General features: G+C 42.7%; 1 protein-coding gene across 3 annotated transcripts in view; it reads right to left on the bottom strand.

The window, feature by feature from the left end:
* The window catches only part of INTS1 (integrator complex subunit 1), a 2,399,836-nt gene that overhangs the window by 460,127 nt on the left and 1,922,545 nt on the right, over positions 1 to 17,164 (bottom strand). For all 3 annotated transcript variants that reach the window (XM_044089756.1, XM_044089757.1, XM_044089758.1), the window contains exon 38: positions 1,560 to 1,810. In XM_044089756.1, coding sequence (XP_043945691.1) covers positions 1,560 to 1,810 — 251 coding nt within the window. The remainder of the gene's footprint in view (positions 1 to 1,559; positions 1,811 to 17,164) is intronic.

The raw sequence follows: 17,164 nt of genomic DNA, 5'->3' as shown, positions 1-17,164 counted from the left end.
ACCAGGAGGCCAGATGCAGGACACCACCCGACCCCCCCCCCCCAATCCTGCCTCAGCCATTCAGGTCAGATTTCTGTATTCTGGCCCCAACCCTATCTCATCATAAATTCTTTTAAACTGTAGCAAACAGTTGCTACGGTTTATACCCAGCTTGCATGGAGTGCTACAGCACTCAAGTTTTAGTTAAATACTTTTAAAAAACTTTTTTTTAAACTGTAGCAAGCTGCTTGCTACAAATGTAGCAAACAGTCACTACAGTTTATACTCTGCCTGCAGTGACCATTACAGCACTCAGGGTTTAGGTAAAATGAACATTTTTTTTTTACTTTTAAATTGCAGCACTACAGCAATTGGGTATGACTGCAAATGCAACACTGGCTTTTAAAAGCCGGTATTACATTAATGAAAGATCAGGATAGTTGTTGTGTGAGACTGCTGTGGTGGTGGTGCTGCGGTAGCGTTGTCGCCTCACAGTTAGACGTTGCACGTTCGATTCTCAGAGCGTCTTCTGTGTGTCGACATGCGTGAATGGGCATTCCTTCGCTGAAGGTTGTGCATTAGGCCCAGCAAGCCAGCACGTAAAACTCTACTGCCAATCACTAGCGGACCAGAGTTCCGCTGTGGCGACCCCTAACCGGGAAAAGCCGAAAGACAGTAGGATAGCCAGTTGTGTCACACACTCCCATGGGCAGTGCAGTGGTGCAGCGATTAATGTTGTTGCCTCACAACAAGAGGTTCACCAGTTCAATTCTCGTCTGGAGTGCCTTCTGTGCGGAAACTACCTGTCCTCCCTGTGTTCGCATGGGTGTCTTCCGGGTATGCCGGTTTCTTCCCACATTCCAAAGACATACATCTGTAGCATTTCTCCCAGGTCCTTCTCTAAAAATAGGCTCTGTCCTAGTCAGACTTTCCTGGTCAATAAATGTTAAATAAATAAACAGTCTTCCCCAGGGCTGTTGCCATTCTCGCCCCACCCTAGCTATGCTACTGTGCAATACTATGCAGCAGCTGTATCTTAACTGACTGGTTAGGCAGAAGTAGTGTGAACATGAACAAAATTTAATGTCAAATAATAAAAAAAGGAAGCGCTGGACACAGGAGATGACAGCAATCTGTACAGGGACCAAGAAAGCAAGTAGAATAAAGTAAACAGAATGCACAGAGATCTAAACATTACATCTCAATTACCGCTAACAGGAGGGCAAGTATAACAAGGGGAGAAAAAAATTGTAAAAGCGTGGGATGCAGTTCCAAACAAGTGACAGCTGCTGGAGGGAAGGCAGAGTCTAAAAATCAGAGCCGCAAAATACTGCACATACTCCTGACACTGAATTTATTTGAGTAGAGGACAGATGCATGTAAAAGTTCTTCGGTACACCAAATATGAGAAGCACACAAAGTTATACAAATCAGGGAAAGAGGAGATTTGAGAGACAGAGTTCAGAAAAAGAGCCCTGAGGTACGAAAAGTAAACATGAGCTAAACAGCTACAAATGTCACAGAGATAACAGTGGAAAAGATCTTAATGAAACTGAGTTACAGAAGCTCCTTTTGCTTACCTCTCACCCCTTTGCTTGATGCAGGTAATGAGATACTCTGCTACTTTCTTGATGCTTTCAGATTCTCCATGGCAAAAGCTGAGTAAAAGTGGAAGCCGGGACTGGATAAGGGTATCCGAAGTCTCATCATCACAAACTCTTTTGGTCTGAGAACTACTCTGGCCCTTCATCTCGGATTCAGAGAGAATAAGTTCAACAAGACATATCAACTTGGCTGGCATCAGACTCAATACAAATTCCTCTCGTCGTTTCTGCACAAGATGATATAATTAGCTTCAAATAACATAAAAGGACACCCTTATCAATAACAGTGTAACAAAGCCATATACTGCACCCAGAAAAAATCCAAACCATTAACATTAGTCAGTGGGTCCCACAGTGTTTCACTGCAAGTGAAGGCTTTTTGTTTCTAAATCCCCTCACTATTCACCATATAGTCAGAACCCAACAAAACATTATCTGCAGCAACACAGCTCATTTACTAGAGATCATCACATAATCACACCAAATAAGGCAGGATATAAATAATTTACTGTATTTTAATTATTTGTTAACCTGGTAGGTGGGCTGGTCCTTGGACTATGTCATCCATGACATGGGGCACAATGGTATTCATAAGAATACTGACATTCTCAGAATATTACAAAGCAACATAATCATTACAAGACTCAGTGTGTGAGATACAGGGTTTTGGAAAAGAATCTTCACAAATATTAACAATTCATAATGACCTGAGGCTTACAATTATTACTGGATTTTATGTCATACACTTTCGACATAACTGCAGCTGAGTACAGTCACCACAAGAATAGATCTTTGAAGGCTAGAAAAGTGCAAGAATAAACCATTAATTATGGGCATCTAACTCACCAATGAACCTATGCAATTTGTCAGTTTCTGCATAGCACCCTTTCCCACTTGACAATTTTAATATTGTACACAGGCTAACCTGACAAAGGTCTGTGTCTATGAACATGTTTGCATATTACTTATTCAGTTATTCAATAAGAAATAAAATTATACAGGTGTACTTACAGTGTAAGGTATGCTAACAATGAAAAACATATGCCCAAGGGAATAATCTACAGAAAGAGATGAAACACATCAGGACTGAGGACTAAAGGCTATACAGTACCCTGAGCACTAAAGATTATACAATACCACAGGGTGACAGTGAGTGGGTGCTAATTAACTGCAACAATGGTCGCGCTCTCTCTCTCTCTAAGGACTACTAATATAGTGAGCGCAGACAAGCAGCAGAGCTTCCTTATTCCAGGGAGCCTAAACTCAGCAAAACATATTTGCATAATGAGCCACATTCCAATTAAGGTCAGAAAATCCACACTACAGAAATTTAGGGGATAAATTGCAAGACAGCTTTAATACTGCCAGTCCTACCACAAAGGATAGATGTCTTACTTAATATTTAATAAGCACAAGGATATTACACCGGAATGCCCCCAGTCTTGTATCCTACTAAAACATTTCTGAAATACGTAACTGCTGCCCTTACACACTTGAGTTCTAGCTACACCTTCCAATTGTTTTACTGAACTTGTGATAAATGAGAAAGTACAGTTTTGTACCCATCATAAATGTAGATGTTCGAGTGTCTTCACTGCTGCAGTCATTACACTTGGGTCATCCTGCCGTCAGGCGGTCTCGCAGTCGGCTAGAGTTCCAAAGTCTTGGTCCGGCATCGGTTGCTGTCGCTTCTTCCCTGACATCTGTGCACCAGGGGTATATAAGAAGCAGCCGATGCCATTTTCTTCAGTTTTTCTTGCCCCAGATGTCAGGTGCCCCCAAAAGGATAGGCAATACATATTGCTTATAAAACATAGATAAGGTAAAAACATAACCTTTAGTAGCCAGCAAATACACCACATAAAAAGTATAATGTAGAAAGATGTAGATAAGACCCAGCTAAAAAAGAGGGGAAGGCGGGTGGGTAACTAGGTCTGCAGCAGTGAAGACACTTGAACATCTACATTTATGGTAGGTACAAAACTGTACTATGTTCATCGTGTTTCACTGCTGCAGTCATTACACTTGGGAAGAATCCCAAAGCTGAGTCAGGGTGGCTGGTTCTAGAGCGGATTTGGTGTGGCTATGAGGCCCTGCAGCACTGCAGTGGCAAAGCCAGCTCTGGATCTGGAGTAAAGAGGCAAGTGGTAATGCTTGGTAAAGGTGTGCACTGAACTCCAAGTTGCAGCTTCCAAAATGTCCTTGGTAGGTACTCCTCTAAGATAGGCAGTAGAAGTTGCAGTTGCCCTGGCAGAATGTGGTCTAATGTTAGATGGTACATGCTTCCCATGCTGTGTGTAGCAGAACCAGATACAGTGTCCTATCCACTTTGAAATGGTCTGCTTTGAAATAGCCTTTCCCTGTGATCTTGCAGCATAGGATACAAACAATTGCTCAGTTTTCCTGAAAGCTTTTGTTTTGTCCAAGTAGAAGCGTAATTGTCTGTGTATGTTCAAGGAATGTAGAATTCTCTCCCCTTTATTCTGGGGGTTTGGATAAAATGTTGGCAAATGAATAGTTTGGTTGAGAGCCACACTGGATACTACCTTAGGCATAAATGAAGGGTTTGTTCTTAAGGAAACCCTGTCTTGGTGAAAAATGATGATGGGCTCCACTGCCATTAGTGCTTGTAGTTCTGAGACTCTTTGTGCTGAGGTTATTGCCAGTAGCAGGACAGTTTTCCATGATATATATTTTATTTCTGCTGCATTGGCTGGCTCAAAAGGAGGCAAAGTGAGCTTTTCCAAGACAAAACTGAGGTCCCAAGTAGGTGTTGGTGCTCTCCGGGGTGGTCTTATGTTTTTTGCCCCTCTGAGGTACTGCTTTAGCAATGGATGAGAGAAAATAGGAGGATCTGTGTTGTAATGAGCCGAGATGGCAGAAGCGTGGATCTTAATGGATGAGAAGGATAGTCCTTTGTCCAGCATCTCAGTTAAGTATTGTAGTATCTGAGGTATGTTAGGGACAAGAGGGTCAAGGCTTTGAGCCTGGTTCCAGGCACAGAATCTCTTCCACTTTTCTGAATAAGATTTCCTGGTGCTAGGCCTTCTGGCCTCCAAAATGACATCCATAACAGCTTCTGAGAGAGATGTTGCCTGTTTGGCTAATGAATCTGCCATGCAGCCAGGGATAAGGTTTTGAGCTGACTGTGTAGGATCTGATTGTTTTGTTGAGTCAGAAGGTGTGGAATTTGAGGCAAAATCCAAGGTGGGCCTCGAGCTAAGTTCTTTAAGAATGGGTACCAGTGTTGGCATGGCCAGTCTGGAGCAATCAAAATCATCTGTGGTTTTTCTTGTCTGGCTTTTAGGAGAACCTTCGAAAGAAGAGGCAGAAGAGGGAAGGCATAAACGTGTAGGCTTTTCCAGCTGAATGAAAGAGCATCCACTTTCCATGCTTGTGTGTGATAAGTCCTTGTGCAGAATTTTTGTAGTTGGCAGTTCAGTGGGGAGGCAAAGAGATCTATGTCCGGGCACCCCCATTTTTGCATTACCATGCTGAAAACTTATGGATTTAATTTCCACTCGTGGGGATCCCATGATGTTTCTGCTCAGGTCATCTGCCAGAGTATTTTTCTTTCCTGGCAGGAATTGTGCTTGCAGATGAACTTGATAAGTTAGAGCTGTATTCCACAAGGTCATGGCTTGTCTGCATAGGGGGTAAGAATGAGTGCCCCCTTGCTTGTTTATGTACCACATTACTGTGGTGTTGTCTGTCTTTAATAATAATTGTCCTGGATACAGAAGGTCCTTGAAAGCTGTTAGGGCATTTTGTACAGCCAACATCTCTTTTTGATTGATGTGTAGATGCATTTGGTCTGTGGTCCATTTGCCCTGAATACATTTTCCTGCATTGTGTGCTTCCCAGGCGTAATCCGAAGCATCTGTTGTTAAAGTCTGCCTGGCTGTAGGTAGAGTGAAAGGCTGACACTTGTTGAGGTGACATGCCTGTGCCCACCATCGAAACTCCTGTTGCAGGCAGGGAATCAGTGGTATTACTGTTTCCAAGCTGTGAGAGTGTTGATTCCAAACACTTTTTAGGTACCATTGTAATTTCCTCATATGCAGTCTGGCATATGGAATTAGAAGTATGCAGGATGCCATGAATCCCAAGGCCTGCAGAATTTTTCTTGCAGGGAGTTGGGACTTTGTTGCCATTAATTGAAAATACTGAGTCAGTTGTCCTTGTTTGTCTGGCGTGAGATAAGCCATCTGGGCCATTGTATTTAAGCTGGCACCCAGGAATATTATCTCTTGTAAGGGCACTAGTTTTGACTTCTTTTCATTTACTGTGTACCCTAGGCAACGTAATAACTTTTTTACAAATGCCAGATGCCTTAGAAGAATGTCCTTGCTCTCTGCTTGAAACAGACAGTCATCCAGGTATGGATAAATTTGAATTCCTTTTTGTCTGCAAAATGCAATTACTGGTGCCAGGCACTTTGTGAAGACCATGGGCGCAGTAGATAAGCCAAAGGGCAGTGCAGAGAATTGGTAGTGCATTCAACCAGCTTTGAATCTGAGGTATCTTCTGCAATTTTGTCTGATAGGGACATGCAGGTATGCCTATTTGAGGTCCAAAGTAACAAGCCAAGCTTTCTTGCCCAACATGGGAAGGAGCTGCTGTAGTGTCAACATTTTGAATTTCCGAACATCCAGGTAAGTATTTAGAGTGGAAAGGTCTAGAATGGGTCTCCAGGCTTTGTCCTTTCTGGGGAACAGGAAGAGTCTTGAGTAAAAACCTTGTCCTTGTTCCTGTTGTGGTATGTTTTGAATAGCTCTCATGTCCATGAGGGCTGTAATTTGTTTTTGTGCCTCTGCCCATTGATTTTGTGGCAGGTCTGGCATTTCTTTTAGCCTTGGTAAAGTGTGAAAGTGGAACCTGTAACCTTGAGACACAATATTCAGCACCCATTTGTCCTGGGTGATTGTTTGCCAGTTTTGTGAAAAAAGAGCTAGTTTCCCCCCTAAGGGAGCTGCCAGCAGGGAAGTGTTTGGCATTGGAAGGAGAAAGTCATTGAGATTGTTTCCTGTAAGGTTGTGACTTGTCCTCACCTCCTTTTGGTGTTGAAGCACCCCACTGTCGTGGTCTGTAAGATCCTTGTGGCTGAGATCTGCCTCTTGGGCGTCTGTATCTGCCTCTTTGTGGCCTGTCTGACACTGGAAAGGACCAATTATTAGTAGGCCAATTTCTGCTAAATCTTGGTGGCTGTACCTGTAAGAAATCCTTTACTGTTTGCATAGATTTTGCCTTATCCTCCATTTTCTTTAATACCTCCTCTGCTTTAACACCAAATAAAATATCTTGCTGTAAAGGAGCATCTAATAATTTCACCTTAACATGATCTGGTAAGGTTTGTTCCTTTAACCAAGCATGCCTTCGAATCACAGATCCTGTAACTGCTGCTCTACAAGAAGCTTCTAATGAATCAAAACCACATTGCAAAGTATGTTTGCCTACTTGTTCAGCTGCATGCAATAAATCCTGCATTTCCTTAAAATCAGGTTGTTCTGCACTTGTACTCATTTTCTGTTTTAACTGAGACAGTAAATATTGTTGACATTTAAGCATGTGAAACTGGCAGTTTAAAGCTCTCACTGCTAATGCTGCTGAGGTGTAAACTTTCTTCTCCCATCTGTCTAATGCTCTGGAATCCCTGTCTGAGGGAACTGGATTTTTAGCTGTGGAGGCCTTTACCCCTTTCGGACCCTAGGAAATAGTTTCTGGGTCAGCAGCAGGGTTTCTATAAAGAAATTTGTGAGAGTCAGGGACTCTGTAGTACCTGTCTGGCTTGACTGGAGCAGGGGGTAATGAATCTGGATTAAAACTGGATTCAGAAAACACATCGTCCACAATATCCAAAACTGGTGGAATAGCAAGGGGCCTGTGCTGAGGCAATAAAAGAAAATCTATGAGCCTTTTCTTGGACTCTGAGTAATCCTGGCCCTCCCAGTGGAAATGCTCCCTCATGGTGTGTAAAGTTTCCCCAAAAGAATAATCCTCAGGAGGAGAGGCTGAAGGGATAGATTCTTCAGCATCTGAGTCCTCATAGGGGGGTAAGGAATATCCCTGGTCTGAAGAGGAGTCAGAATGTATAGAAATCTGGTCAGAGGAATCATAGTCTGTATCCTGCCTAGGCCTTTTATCAGGAGGGGGATGGGTACCCCTGATCAGAGTAATTAAGTCTTTGGCCATTTTGAGCATCTGCTTTTTAGGCATGGAGGTCTGTCCAGGTGAATGCTGTACTTGCTTCTTTGTCTTTAATGTTGCTTTAGACTTGGCTGTAGATGCAATGGTAAGCTGTGAAGGTCTGAAAACACCCTCAGAAGCCTAAGCCTGCTCAGCGGCTCCAGACCCATCTGAAAGGTTAGTCTCCGTAGGCCCAACACCTTGAGTATCCAGAGGCCTAGGCAACTCCACGTGGGAGTTGGTCGTGGCCTGTGGCTCTGAGGTAGCGGGTGTCAGGGGCTGCGAAAGCACCTCACTGAGAACCGGTGTACCGGCGACTGGCCTATAAGAGGCTTCGTCGTCAGTTTTGGGCCTCGGATGCCTGTCCTTATCCTTATCTTTGCGTTTTTTGTGAATTCCGGTCATCGGTTGCTCCGACGGCATGGTATAATTAAACCTTCGGCCAAAATAATGGCGTGCAAAATCAAACCGACGTTTAATAGTGCGTTTGTTAAATCTAGCACAAAACCGACAACTAGTGACGTTGTGATCTGGGCCTAGGCATGGAATACAGTAAGAATGAAAATCCTTATGAGGTATTTGCTTCCCACAAGAAATACAATTATTAACTTTTACTGACATCGGTCTGAGGCAAGAAAAAGTTTCCCCAACAGGGTACTTAGCTTTACTGAAGACTTCGGATCCGAAATCGAATTTGAAATCTCAGCAGTCGGCCGACCGGCACTTGCGAACTGCTTTTGCTTCGGGCACCGCGTGGCAAGAAAGACTGAAGAAAATGGCATTGGCTGCTTCTTATATACCCCTGGCGCACTGACGTCAGGGAAGAAGCGACAGCAACCGACGCCAGACCAAGACTTTGGAACTCTGGCCGACTGTGGGACCGCCTGACGGCAGGATAACCCAAGTGTAATGACTGCAGCAGTGAAACACGATGAACATCTACCATTCAGGATAAGATTTTCTTTAACAGGCAGACCGTGCTTGCCCTTTTTTTTTTTAACAGAAAAGTACAGCTGTGTACACTTACCATAAATGTAGATGTTCAAGTGTATTCACTGTTACAGTCATCACACTTGGGTTATCTGCCTGCAAGTAGCCCTCAGTCGGCCGGAATACCAGAGTCTTGGGATTTCTGTGTCAGATGCTGTCGCCTCTTCCATGATGTCAGGTCGTCAGGGGTATAAAACATGCAGCCGATGCCATTACATTTGTTTTTCTTGCTCCAGATGTCAGGAGCCCCCAAAATAGGAAGTTATTACATGGTGTGGAACACCTCCAGAAAAAAGTAAATACCCCTTCCATAAAAGATGGCCATAAAGAGGATAGGTAGAAAGGATAGAGAAAGCCAGGGGGCTGAAGGGAGGGAAACCAGGACTGCAACAGTGAATACACTTGAACATCTACATTTATGTTAAGTGTACACAACTGTACTACGTTCTTCATGTTTCACTGTTGCAGTCTTCACACTTGGGTTGATTCCCAAAGCTGAAGACGGGTGGAGGCAGTCAAGAAGTGTTAGGGCTGGCTAGCAGGCCTTGTAAGAATGCTGTAGCAAAACCAGCTCTGGATTTAGAAAAAATAGGTAAGTGATAATGCTTGGCGAAGGTGTGAACAGAACTCCAGGTTGCAGCTTCCAAGATGTCCCTGGCAGGAACTCCCTTGAGAAATGCTGTAGAGGCTGAAGTAGCTCTAGTGGAATGAGTTCTGATCCCCAGAGGGGTAGGTTTTCCGTGGTGCTTGCAGCAGAAATGGATGCAGTGTGCTATCCATTTGGAAATGGTTTGCTTCCTAATGGCCTTGCTCTCTATCCCTGTAGCAAAGCTGACTAGCAGCTGGTCAGATTTTCTGAAAGGCTTAGTCCTGTCAAGGTAGAACCTGAGCTGTCTGTGCACGTCCAAGAAGTGCAGGATCCTTTACCCTTTATTCTGAGGATTAGGGAAAAAGGTTGGCTAATGGATGGATTGGTTTAAAGCAAGACTGGATACCCCACCTTGGGCATAAAGGAAGGGTTAGTCCTGAAGGAAACCCTGTCAGCATGGAAAATAATGAAGGGCTCCACCGCCATTAGTGCATGTAACTCAGACACTCTTCTTGCTGAGGTAATTGCTAGAAGTAAGGCTGTTTTCCAAGAGAGGAATTTTAACTCTGCTGAAGCAGCAGGTTCAAAAGAGATAAGTGTGAGCTTCTCCAGTACAAAGTTAAGGTCCCAGGCTGGGGTGGGAGCTCTCCTAGGGGACCTTAAATTGTTAGCTCCTCTCAAGAACTGTTTGATGAGAGGGTGAGAAAAGAGAGGTGGCTCAGTATTATAATGAGCTGAGATAGCAGAGGCATGAATCTTAATGGATGAGAAGGATAGACCTTTGTGAAGCAGCTCTGCTAGGTAATCAAGGATTTAAGGTAAGTTGGGCACAGCTGTGTCCTTTCCTTGAGACTGACTCCAAGAACAATATCTTTTCCACTTTTCAGCATAGGATTTCCTAGTACTAGGCCTTCTGGCCTCAAGGATGACATCCAGCACCTGTTTGCTGAGGGATGCTGGTGGTGTATTTAGGGGATAAGCCAGGCTGCATGGTTTAGGGTTTGCAGCTGTGGATGCAAAATCTGTCCCTCCTGCTGAGACAGCAAGGAAGGTGTCTGATGTAGCTGCCAAGGTGGCACTGCTGTCAGACTGTGTAGGAGTGGGTACCAGTGCTGGCATGGCCAGTCTGGTGCAATAAGGATTGCCCTTGGCCTGTCCTGCTTGATCTTGAGTAGTACTTTTGAGATGAGGGGCAGAGGAGGAAAGGCATAAATTGAGAGGTTTTCCCATGTAAAGGATAGGGCCATTCACCTTCCAGGCTCTGCTGTGAGTGTTCCTGGTGCAGAATTTGCTTTATTGGTGGTTTTGGGGGGAGGCAAAAAGGTCCACCTCCGGTGTTCTCCACCTCTGGGTTAGAAGTTTGAATGACTTGGGTTCCAGTTTCCACTCGTGAGGGTCTAGTAAATTTCTGCTTAAGTCATCTGCCAGTGAAATTTGCTTGCCTGGCAGGAATTGAGCTTGTAGGTGCACTTGGATGCTCAAGGCTGTGTTCCACAGAGCCATGACTAACCTGCAGAGTGGGTAGGAATGAGTTCAGTCCTGCTTATTTATGTACCACATAACTGTGGTGTTGTCTGTCTTTATCAGGAGCTGTCCAGGAAGGATAAGGTATTTGAAGACTGTCAGAGCATTCTGCACAGCTAGCATCTTTTTTTGATTGATATGCAGGGGAATGGGCTCCATTTGCTTTGAATGCATTTGCCTGCCATGTGAGCCCCCCATGCATAATCTGATGCATCTGTTGTCAGGGTTTGGGTGGTGAGAGGTTGAGTGAAAGGTAGTCCCTTGTTGTGGTTGCATGCTTCTGCCCACTAAAGGAACTTTGCCCTTAGACAAGGTTTGACAGGAATCACTGTTTCCAGGTCCTGAGAATGTTGACACCAGAGACTTTTTAAGTGCCACTGAAGTTTCCTTATATGCAGTCTTGCATATGGAATTAGCAGAATGCATGAGGCCATGAACCATAGGGCTTGCAGTATTTTCCTTGCAGACAGCTGGGTTTTGTTGGCCATTAGTTTGAAATAGTTTGTCAAATGGACTTGCTTTTCTGGAGTGAGGAATGCCATCTGGGAAGTTGTGTTCAAGCTTGCTCCCAGGAATACAATTTGTTGTGATTTCTTTTCGTTGATGGTGTATCCCAAATGAAGTTAGAAGTCTTTTTACAAATGCCAGGTGCTGAAGTAGCAATTCCTGACAGTCTGCCCAAATCAGGCAATCGTCCAAGTATGGCTAGATTTGAATATTTCTCTGCCTGCAGTATGCAATGGCTGGAACCACGCATTTTGTGAATACTCTGGGTGCAGTAGATAAGCCAAAGGGAAGTGCAGAGAACTGATAGTGCATACAGCCTGCCCTGAAATGTAGATATTTCTTGCAAGACTCCCTTATGGGGATGTGCAGATAAGCTTCTTTTAAGTCTAGGGTGACTAACCAGGCATCCTTGATTAGCATAGGAAGAAGCTGTTGCAGTGTAAGCATTTTGAATTTTGGAACCACCAGAAAGGTGTTGAGAATTGATAGATCCAGGATACGGCACCAAGAGCTCTCTTTTCTGGGTACCAGGAACAGTCTGGAGTAGAAACCCTGTCCTCTTTGTTCTACTGGAACAGGTTGAATAGCCCTGATATGGAGAAGGGAAAGGACTTACTTTTGAGCCTCTGCCCACTGGTTTGGAGGAAGGTCTGGCAACCCGCTTGGTGTTGGCAGTGAGTGGAAGCAGAATCTGTATCCCTGGGATACAATGTTTAGAACCCATCGGTCCTGAGTAATGGACATCCAGTTTTTTTGCATGAAGGGCGAGTTTTCCTCCTGGGGTGCAAGTACTTGGGCATGGCTGGGAAGGATAATTGGAAAGTCATTGTGAACTTTTTCCATAAGAGGGTGGCTTATCACTCCCTGGTTTTGAGGTGGAAGCACTCTATTGTTTAGATCTCTGCATACCCTGAGACTGTAGTTTTGGTGGTCTGTTTCCCCTGGGTTTGGACTGAGAAGGCCTGAGAGGGACTGGAAAGGACCAGTTTTTTGAAGGCCAACGCCTACTGAATCTAGGTGGCTGCACCTGTAAGAAATCTTTGACGGTTTGCATAGATTTAGCTTTTTCTTCCATCTTTTCAAGAACAACTTCTGCTTTTGTGCTAAACAAATGCTCCTGATTTAATGGAGCATCTAGTAATTTTGATTTGACATGGTCAGGCAAGACTTGTTCCTTTAGCCAAGCATGCCTTCTCAGTACAGACCCAGTGACAGCAGCCCTGCAAGATGTGTAAAAGAACATCTCCTAACTCCACCAAGCAAAGCAAATCTACGAAAGCGATGACCAAGGCAGGCTGAGAGTAATCCAATTTAATATGCCACAAATAAACGTAAAACACGATTGAATACCCTGCAAGATGCTTCTAAGGCATCAAACCCACACTGCAAAATATGTTTACTAACTTGGTTTGCAGAATGCATTAACTCTTGTAAATCTTTATTTTCTGCACAATCTGGAAGTAACACCATTTTTTTGTTTAATTAGTTCCATAATATGTTGCTGGTACTTCAACATGTGAAACTGGAAATTCAAAGCTCTGATGGTAAGAGTTGCAGAGGTATATACCTTCTTACCCCATCTGTCTAAAGCTCTAGAATCCTTGTCTGAAGGGGTAGGGTTTTTGGCTGTAGTTGCCTTAATGCCTTTAGGTCCCTGGGTAATGGTCTCTGGATCCGCAGTAGGATTCTTAAAGAGAAATTTGTGAGAGTCAGGTACTCTGTAGTACCTGTCAGGTTTTCTAGGAGCTGGTGGTAAGGTGTCAGGAGTAAGACTGAACTCCAAGAAGACATCATCTATAATATCCAGGACAGGGGGTATAGCTAGAGGCCTGTGCGGAGGCAAATCTAAAAATTCCCTGAGTCTCTTTTTGGACTGAGGATAGTCCTGGCATTCCCAGTGGAAATGCTCTCTTAAGGTATGCAAGGTTTCACCAAAAGAAAATCCTCTGGAGGTGAGGCAGAGGAAATGGATTCCTCTGCATCTGAATCCTCATAGGTAGATAAGGGTATGTCCTGGTAATCAGAAGGGTCAGAGTCATCAGCCTCCTGGTCTGTAGAATCAGAAGGAAATTCAATTCTTTGTCTTTTGACAGGGGAAGGCTGGCTTCCCCTAATTAGAGTAATAAGGTCTTCAGCCATTCTAAGCATTTGTTTTTATGGCATGGGAACTTGAGCATGTGCTTTGGACGTCGGTTTTCTAGGCTTAGTGTGAACGCTGGGCCTGAGAAACTCAGTAGTTTTAGTTGGAAATGAAGTTGTCAGTTTAATATGAATATCAGTAGGTCGGAATACACCCTCAGAATGCTGGTGCCTGCACAGCAACTCCAGACCCATCCAAGGTAGAGACATCTGCAGGTTCCATAATCGAAGAAGCATCTCGCAGCATACCGGACTCCGAATGGGTCTCAGCAGAGGCCTGCAAATCTGTAGAAGTGGGCATCAGGGGCTGCAAAGGCGCCTCACTGAGTACCAGCGGACTGGCGACTAGCTTAACGGAAGCATCGTCGGCAGTTTTTGGCCTATGCGGTCTGTCTCTGTCTTTGTGCGTTTTTGGAAGATAGGTAGTCGGATGGCTTACCGAAGCCATTTCAGAATACGGAGAACAAGAGCGAAAGAATTTAGCTACAAAAATAGCCCAACAACGAATGGTTCGGGCGTTAAACAAGGCACAAAACTGACAGCGAGTGGGAATGCCAGGACTATCCTCAGTCGTGGTCTGGGCCTAAACAGGTGACGCAGTAAGAATGAAAATCTCTGTGAGGTAATTTGCTTTCCACAGACAAGACAATTGTGAATTTTTTCTAAAATCGGTTAGAGCAAGAAAAAAGAATCCCCAACGGAGTACTTAGCTTTAGGATACTTCAGGTCTGAAACTCAAAAAAATGAAAATTTCAGGTAGTGGCCGACCGGCACTTGCGAATTGCTTCTGGCTCCTTCTTGGCAAGAAAGACTGATGTAATGGAATCGGCTGCATGTTTTACACCCCTGACGACCTGCCGTCATGGAAGAGGCGACAGCATCCGACGCAGAAATCCCAAAACTCTGGTATTCGGGCCGACTGAGGGCTACCTGCAGGCAGATAACCCAAGTGTAATGACTTCAACAGTGAAACGCGAAGAACAACTACTGGTCTGATTTCTTAAACTGATTATTTCTTTCCAAATAACTATCTATAAACCTATCACTTATCTGGATTATAGGTTATTGTATTAAATTCTATCTTTTCTGTGAACCTATCAATTAATCTGGATTACATGCTCTTGTATTAAATTCTAACTTTTCATCTGTCACTGTTTGGCCAGAATGCTTTACAGAATTCTAAACAAGTGTACTACTGCAACAGTTAAACACTGCTACAAACTTCACAAATTGCTTCTCAGTGCACTGTGTTGTAAATTATTGCTAATCTAAACTGCAATTGTCATGTGGGTAGCTTGTTTCTTTCTGTTCTGGCTTAAAGTACATGAATTTTAACTTTTGTTAAGTTTAATTTATCCTTGATTTTGAAGAATGTGCACACTAATAATTTGTCTCATTGGTTGAATCTGTATGATCCAACAATGCATCCCAAAATTTTAACATTTTCTTACACATTTAAAAATGTGGGTGGCAGAGTTGTTAGTGCTGTTGCTTCACAGCAATATTTTTTTTCCAATTCAGTTCTTGAATGTGGTAGCTTGTGCATGGAATACACACATCCTGTATGCAAGTATGTTTTCAACAGATGCTCTTGTTTCCTCTCACATCCCAAAGACACAACACAGAAAGAAGAGTTCTTGCAGGTAATTGTCTAGCCAAACCTAAATATGAAAAATACTAAACCAAGAACAGCTTCAACAAACACAAACATATCCTTAATTGGATAGCTTTAATAAGAAACAGAAGACAACCTTTCACAGACTGCTTCATCTGGTCTAGTTCGAATCAAACACAAGCACTACAATTTAAAAACATTTTAAAAGTCACATGTCCCAATAGTATCATGTTCACATTTAAAGAAATATGTAACAGTTTTAGAAAAGGTTTCAAATTCACAGCTTCGTTTAAATCTTGTGGTGCATCAGAATACAATTCTTTAAGCCACTTGTATGCTAGATTTTCACTCTTAGTTATTAAGTCACCTCCTCTCACTGATGGAATTATCTCAATGCTCATAAAAAGAAAAAAGTGCCCTTGACCTACAGCATCTGTGTGTTTAAATAAGGCATTAGTTTGGACTTATCTCCTTAGGACAGATAAATAATTACATAGTCTATCCTTCAATTTGCAATTAGCTTTACCTGCATATAAAGCTTCACAACCTTCACACAGAGTGAGATATATGATACTTTTGTATTACAAGTCACAGTCCCATTAACCAAATATAATTTTCTACTCACTGGATGAGTAAAACTATCTGTTGCTCCCTTTCTTACATATTTACAGAACATACTGTTAAAGCAGTATGTTTCCTTGAGATAATTTTTCCACCAGTGAGAGAAAGTGATGTCATGTGGACACTGACTTCTAAAAATGTTTACATTACAGTGCTTGTGTTTGAGCTGAACTAGTTTGTGAAAGTTTTTAGCTGGACTTATTTCTTATTAAAGTTACCCAGTTAAGTATATGGTCTATGTTTGCTGAAACCTTTCTTGGTTTAGTACATAGGGTCTATATCAGAATGTCAAATGATAAAAAGAGCAAACACTCTTTTATCGAACTTAAAAGATCGAAAGCACTAAACAGTAAAGACACAGAACAGCGATTTTTTTCCCAGGGAAAAAAAAATCACTGTTCCGCAAAAATAAATAAATAATGTGTGTGTGTGTGTGTGTGGGGGGGCCCCCTACTTAAATAAACCAACTCCGAGATCGCACCACATTGGAGGAAATGGCAAAGTCCAAAAACGGCCCAGCAATTTTTTTCTCCCTGAAAAAAAAATCGCTGTTTATAGTGTTTTCGAACTTTTAAGTTCCATAAAAGAACGTTTGCTCTTTTTATCATTCGACGTTCTAATAAAGACCCGCACACATCCCAAAGACACATGGTACATAAAGTGGTAATGCTCTAATCTGCCTATAGGTGTCCATGGTGTGTGTGAATCAGTGTGACTAAGCTCATCAACGCAATCCTATCCAGGACAGGTTTTCTCTCCATTGTATACACTTTTTTTTTAAACACCTTTAATGAATTATCACTTGCGACACACGCAAACTTACATTCATACAAAAGCAATCAGACCACATTAACAAATTCATTATAATTCATATCTATTGCTATATGTCACATAACTTTAAACAAAAGTAAATAAATTATCCAATTCCTGCCCTCTCTTAAACATCATTCCTCCTCCAAAATGTTTTCTGAATCTGCTGTTACAGCCATTTCTATTTTTTTCTATGTAATTTTCATCTACCCTTTTCTAAAGATCCCACTTTCTGCTCTTTTATCTCTATTACAAAATTCACTACTTTAAGTACTGCTGGCTTATATTTTGATTTCAATTTTCTAATTGTTTTTTGGCAGCCATCAGAATTAAACTTAACACAGCCTTACAATGTTCAGACACTTCAAATCCTCTATCCCAGCCCACAAAATCATTTTTTTAGTTGCACTCATTTGCTAGCCCAGTATTCCCGGCAGAGTACTCTGTAGAGAAGTTTTGAAGTCTGCCAACTCATTACAATTCCAAAACAAGCGTTCCCATTTACCTCTTTCTTCCTTATCACACTTCCAACATTTGCCATCTATCTGAGGAAAAGATCTTTGGAGTCTACTTGGGGCATAAAGTATTTATGGAAACACT

Source organism: Protopterus annectens, chromosome 12.part0, assembly GCF_019279795.1.
Source record: "Protopterus annectens isolate FY-2018-M chromosome 12.part0, PAN1.0, whole genome shotgun sequence".
Taxonomy (NCBI): Eukaryota; Metazoa; Chordata; order Ceratodontiformes; family Protopteridae; genus Protopterus; species Protopterus annectens.
Note: the sequence above shows the minus strand (reverse complement) of the source record. Positions and strands in the feature narration are given on the sequence as shown.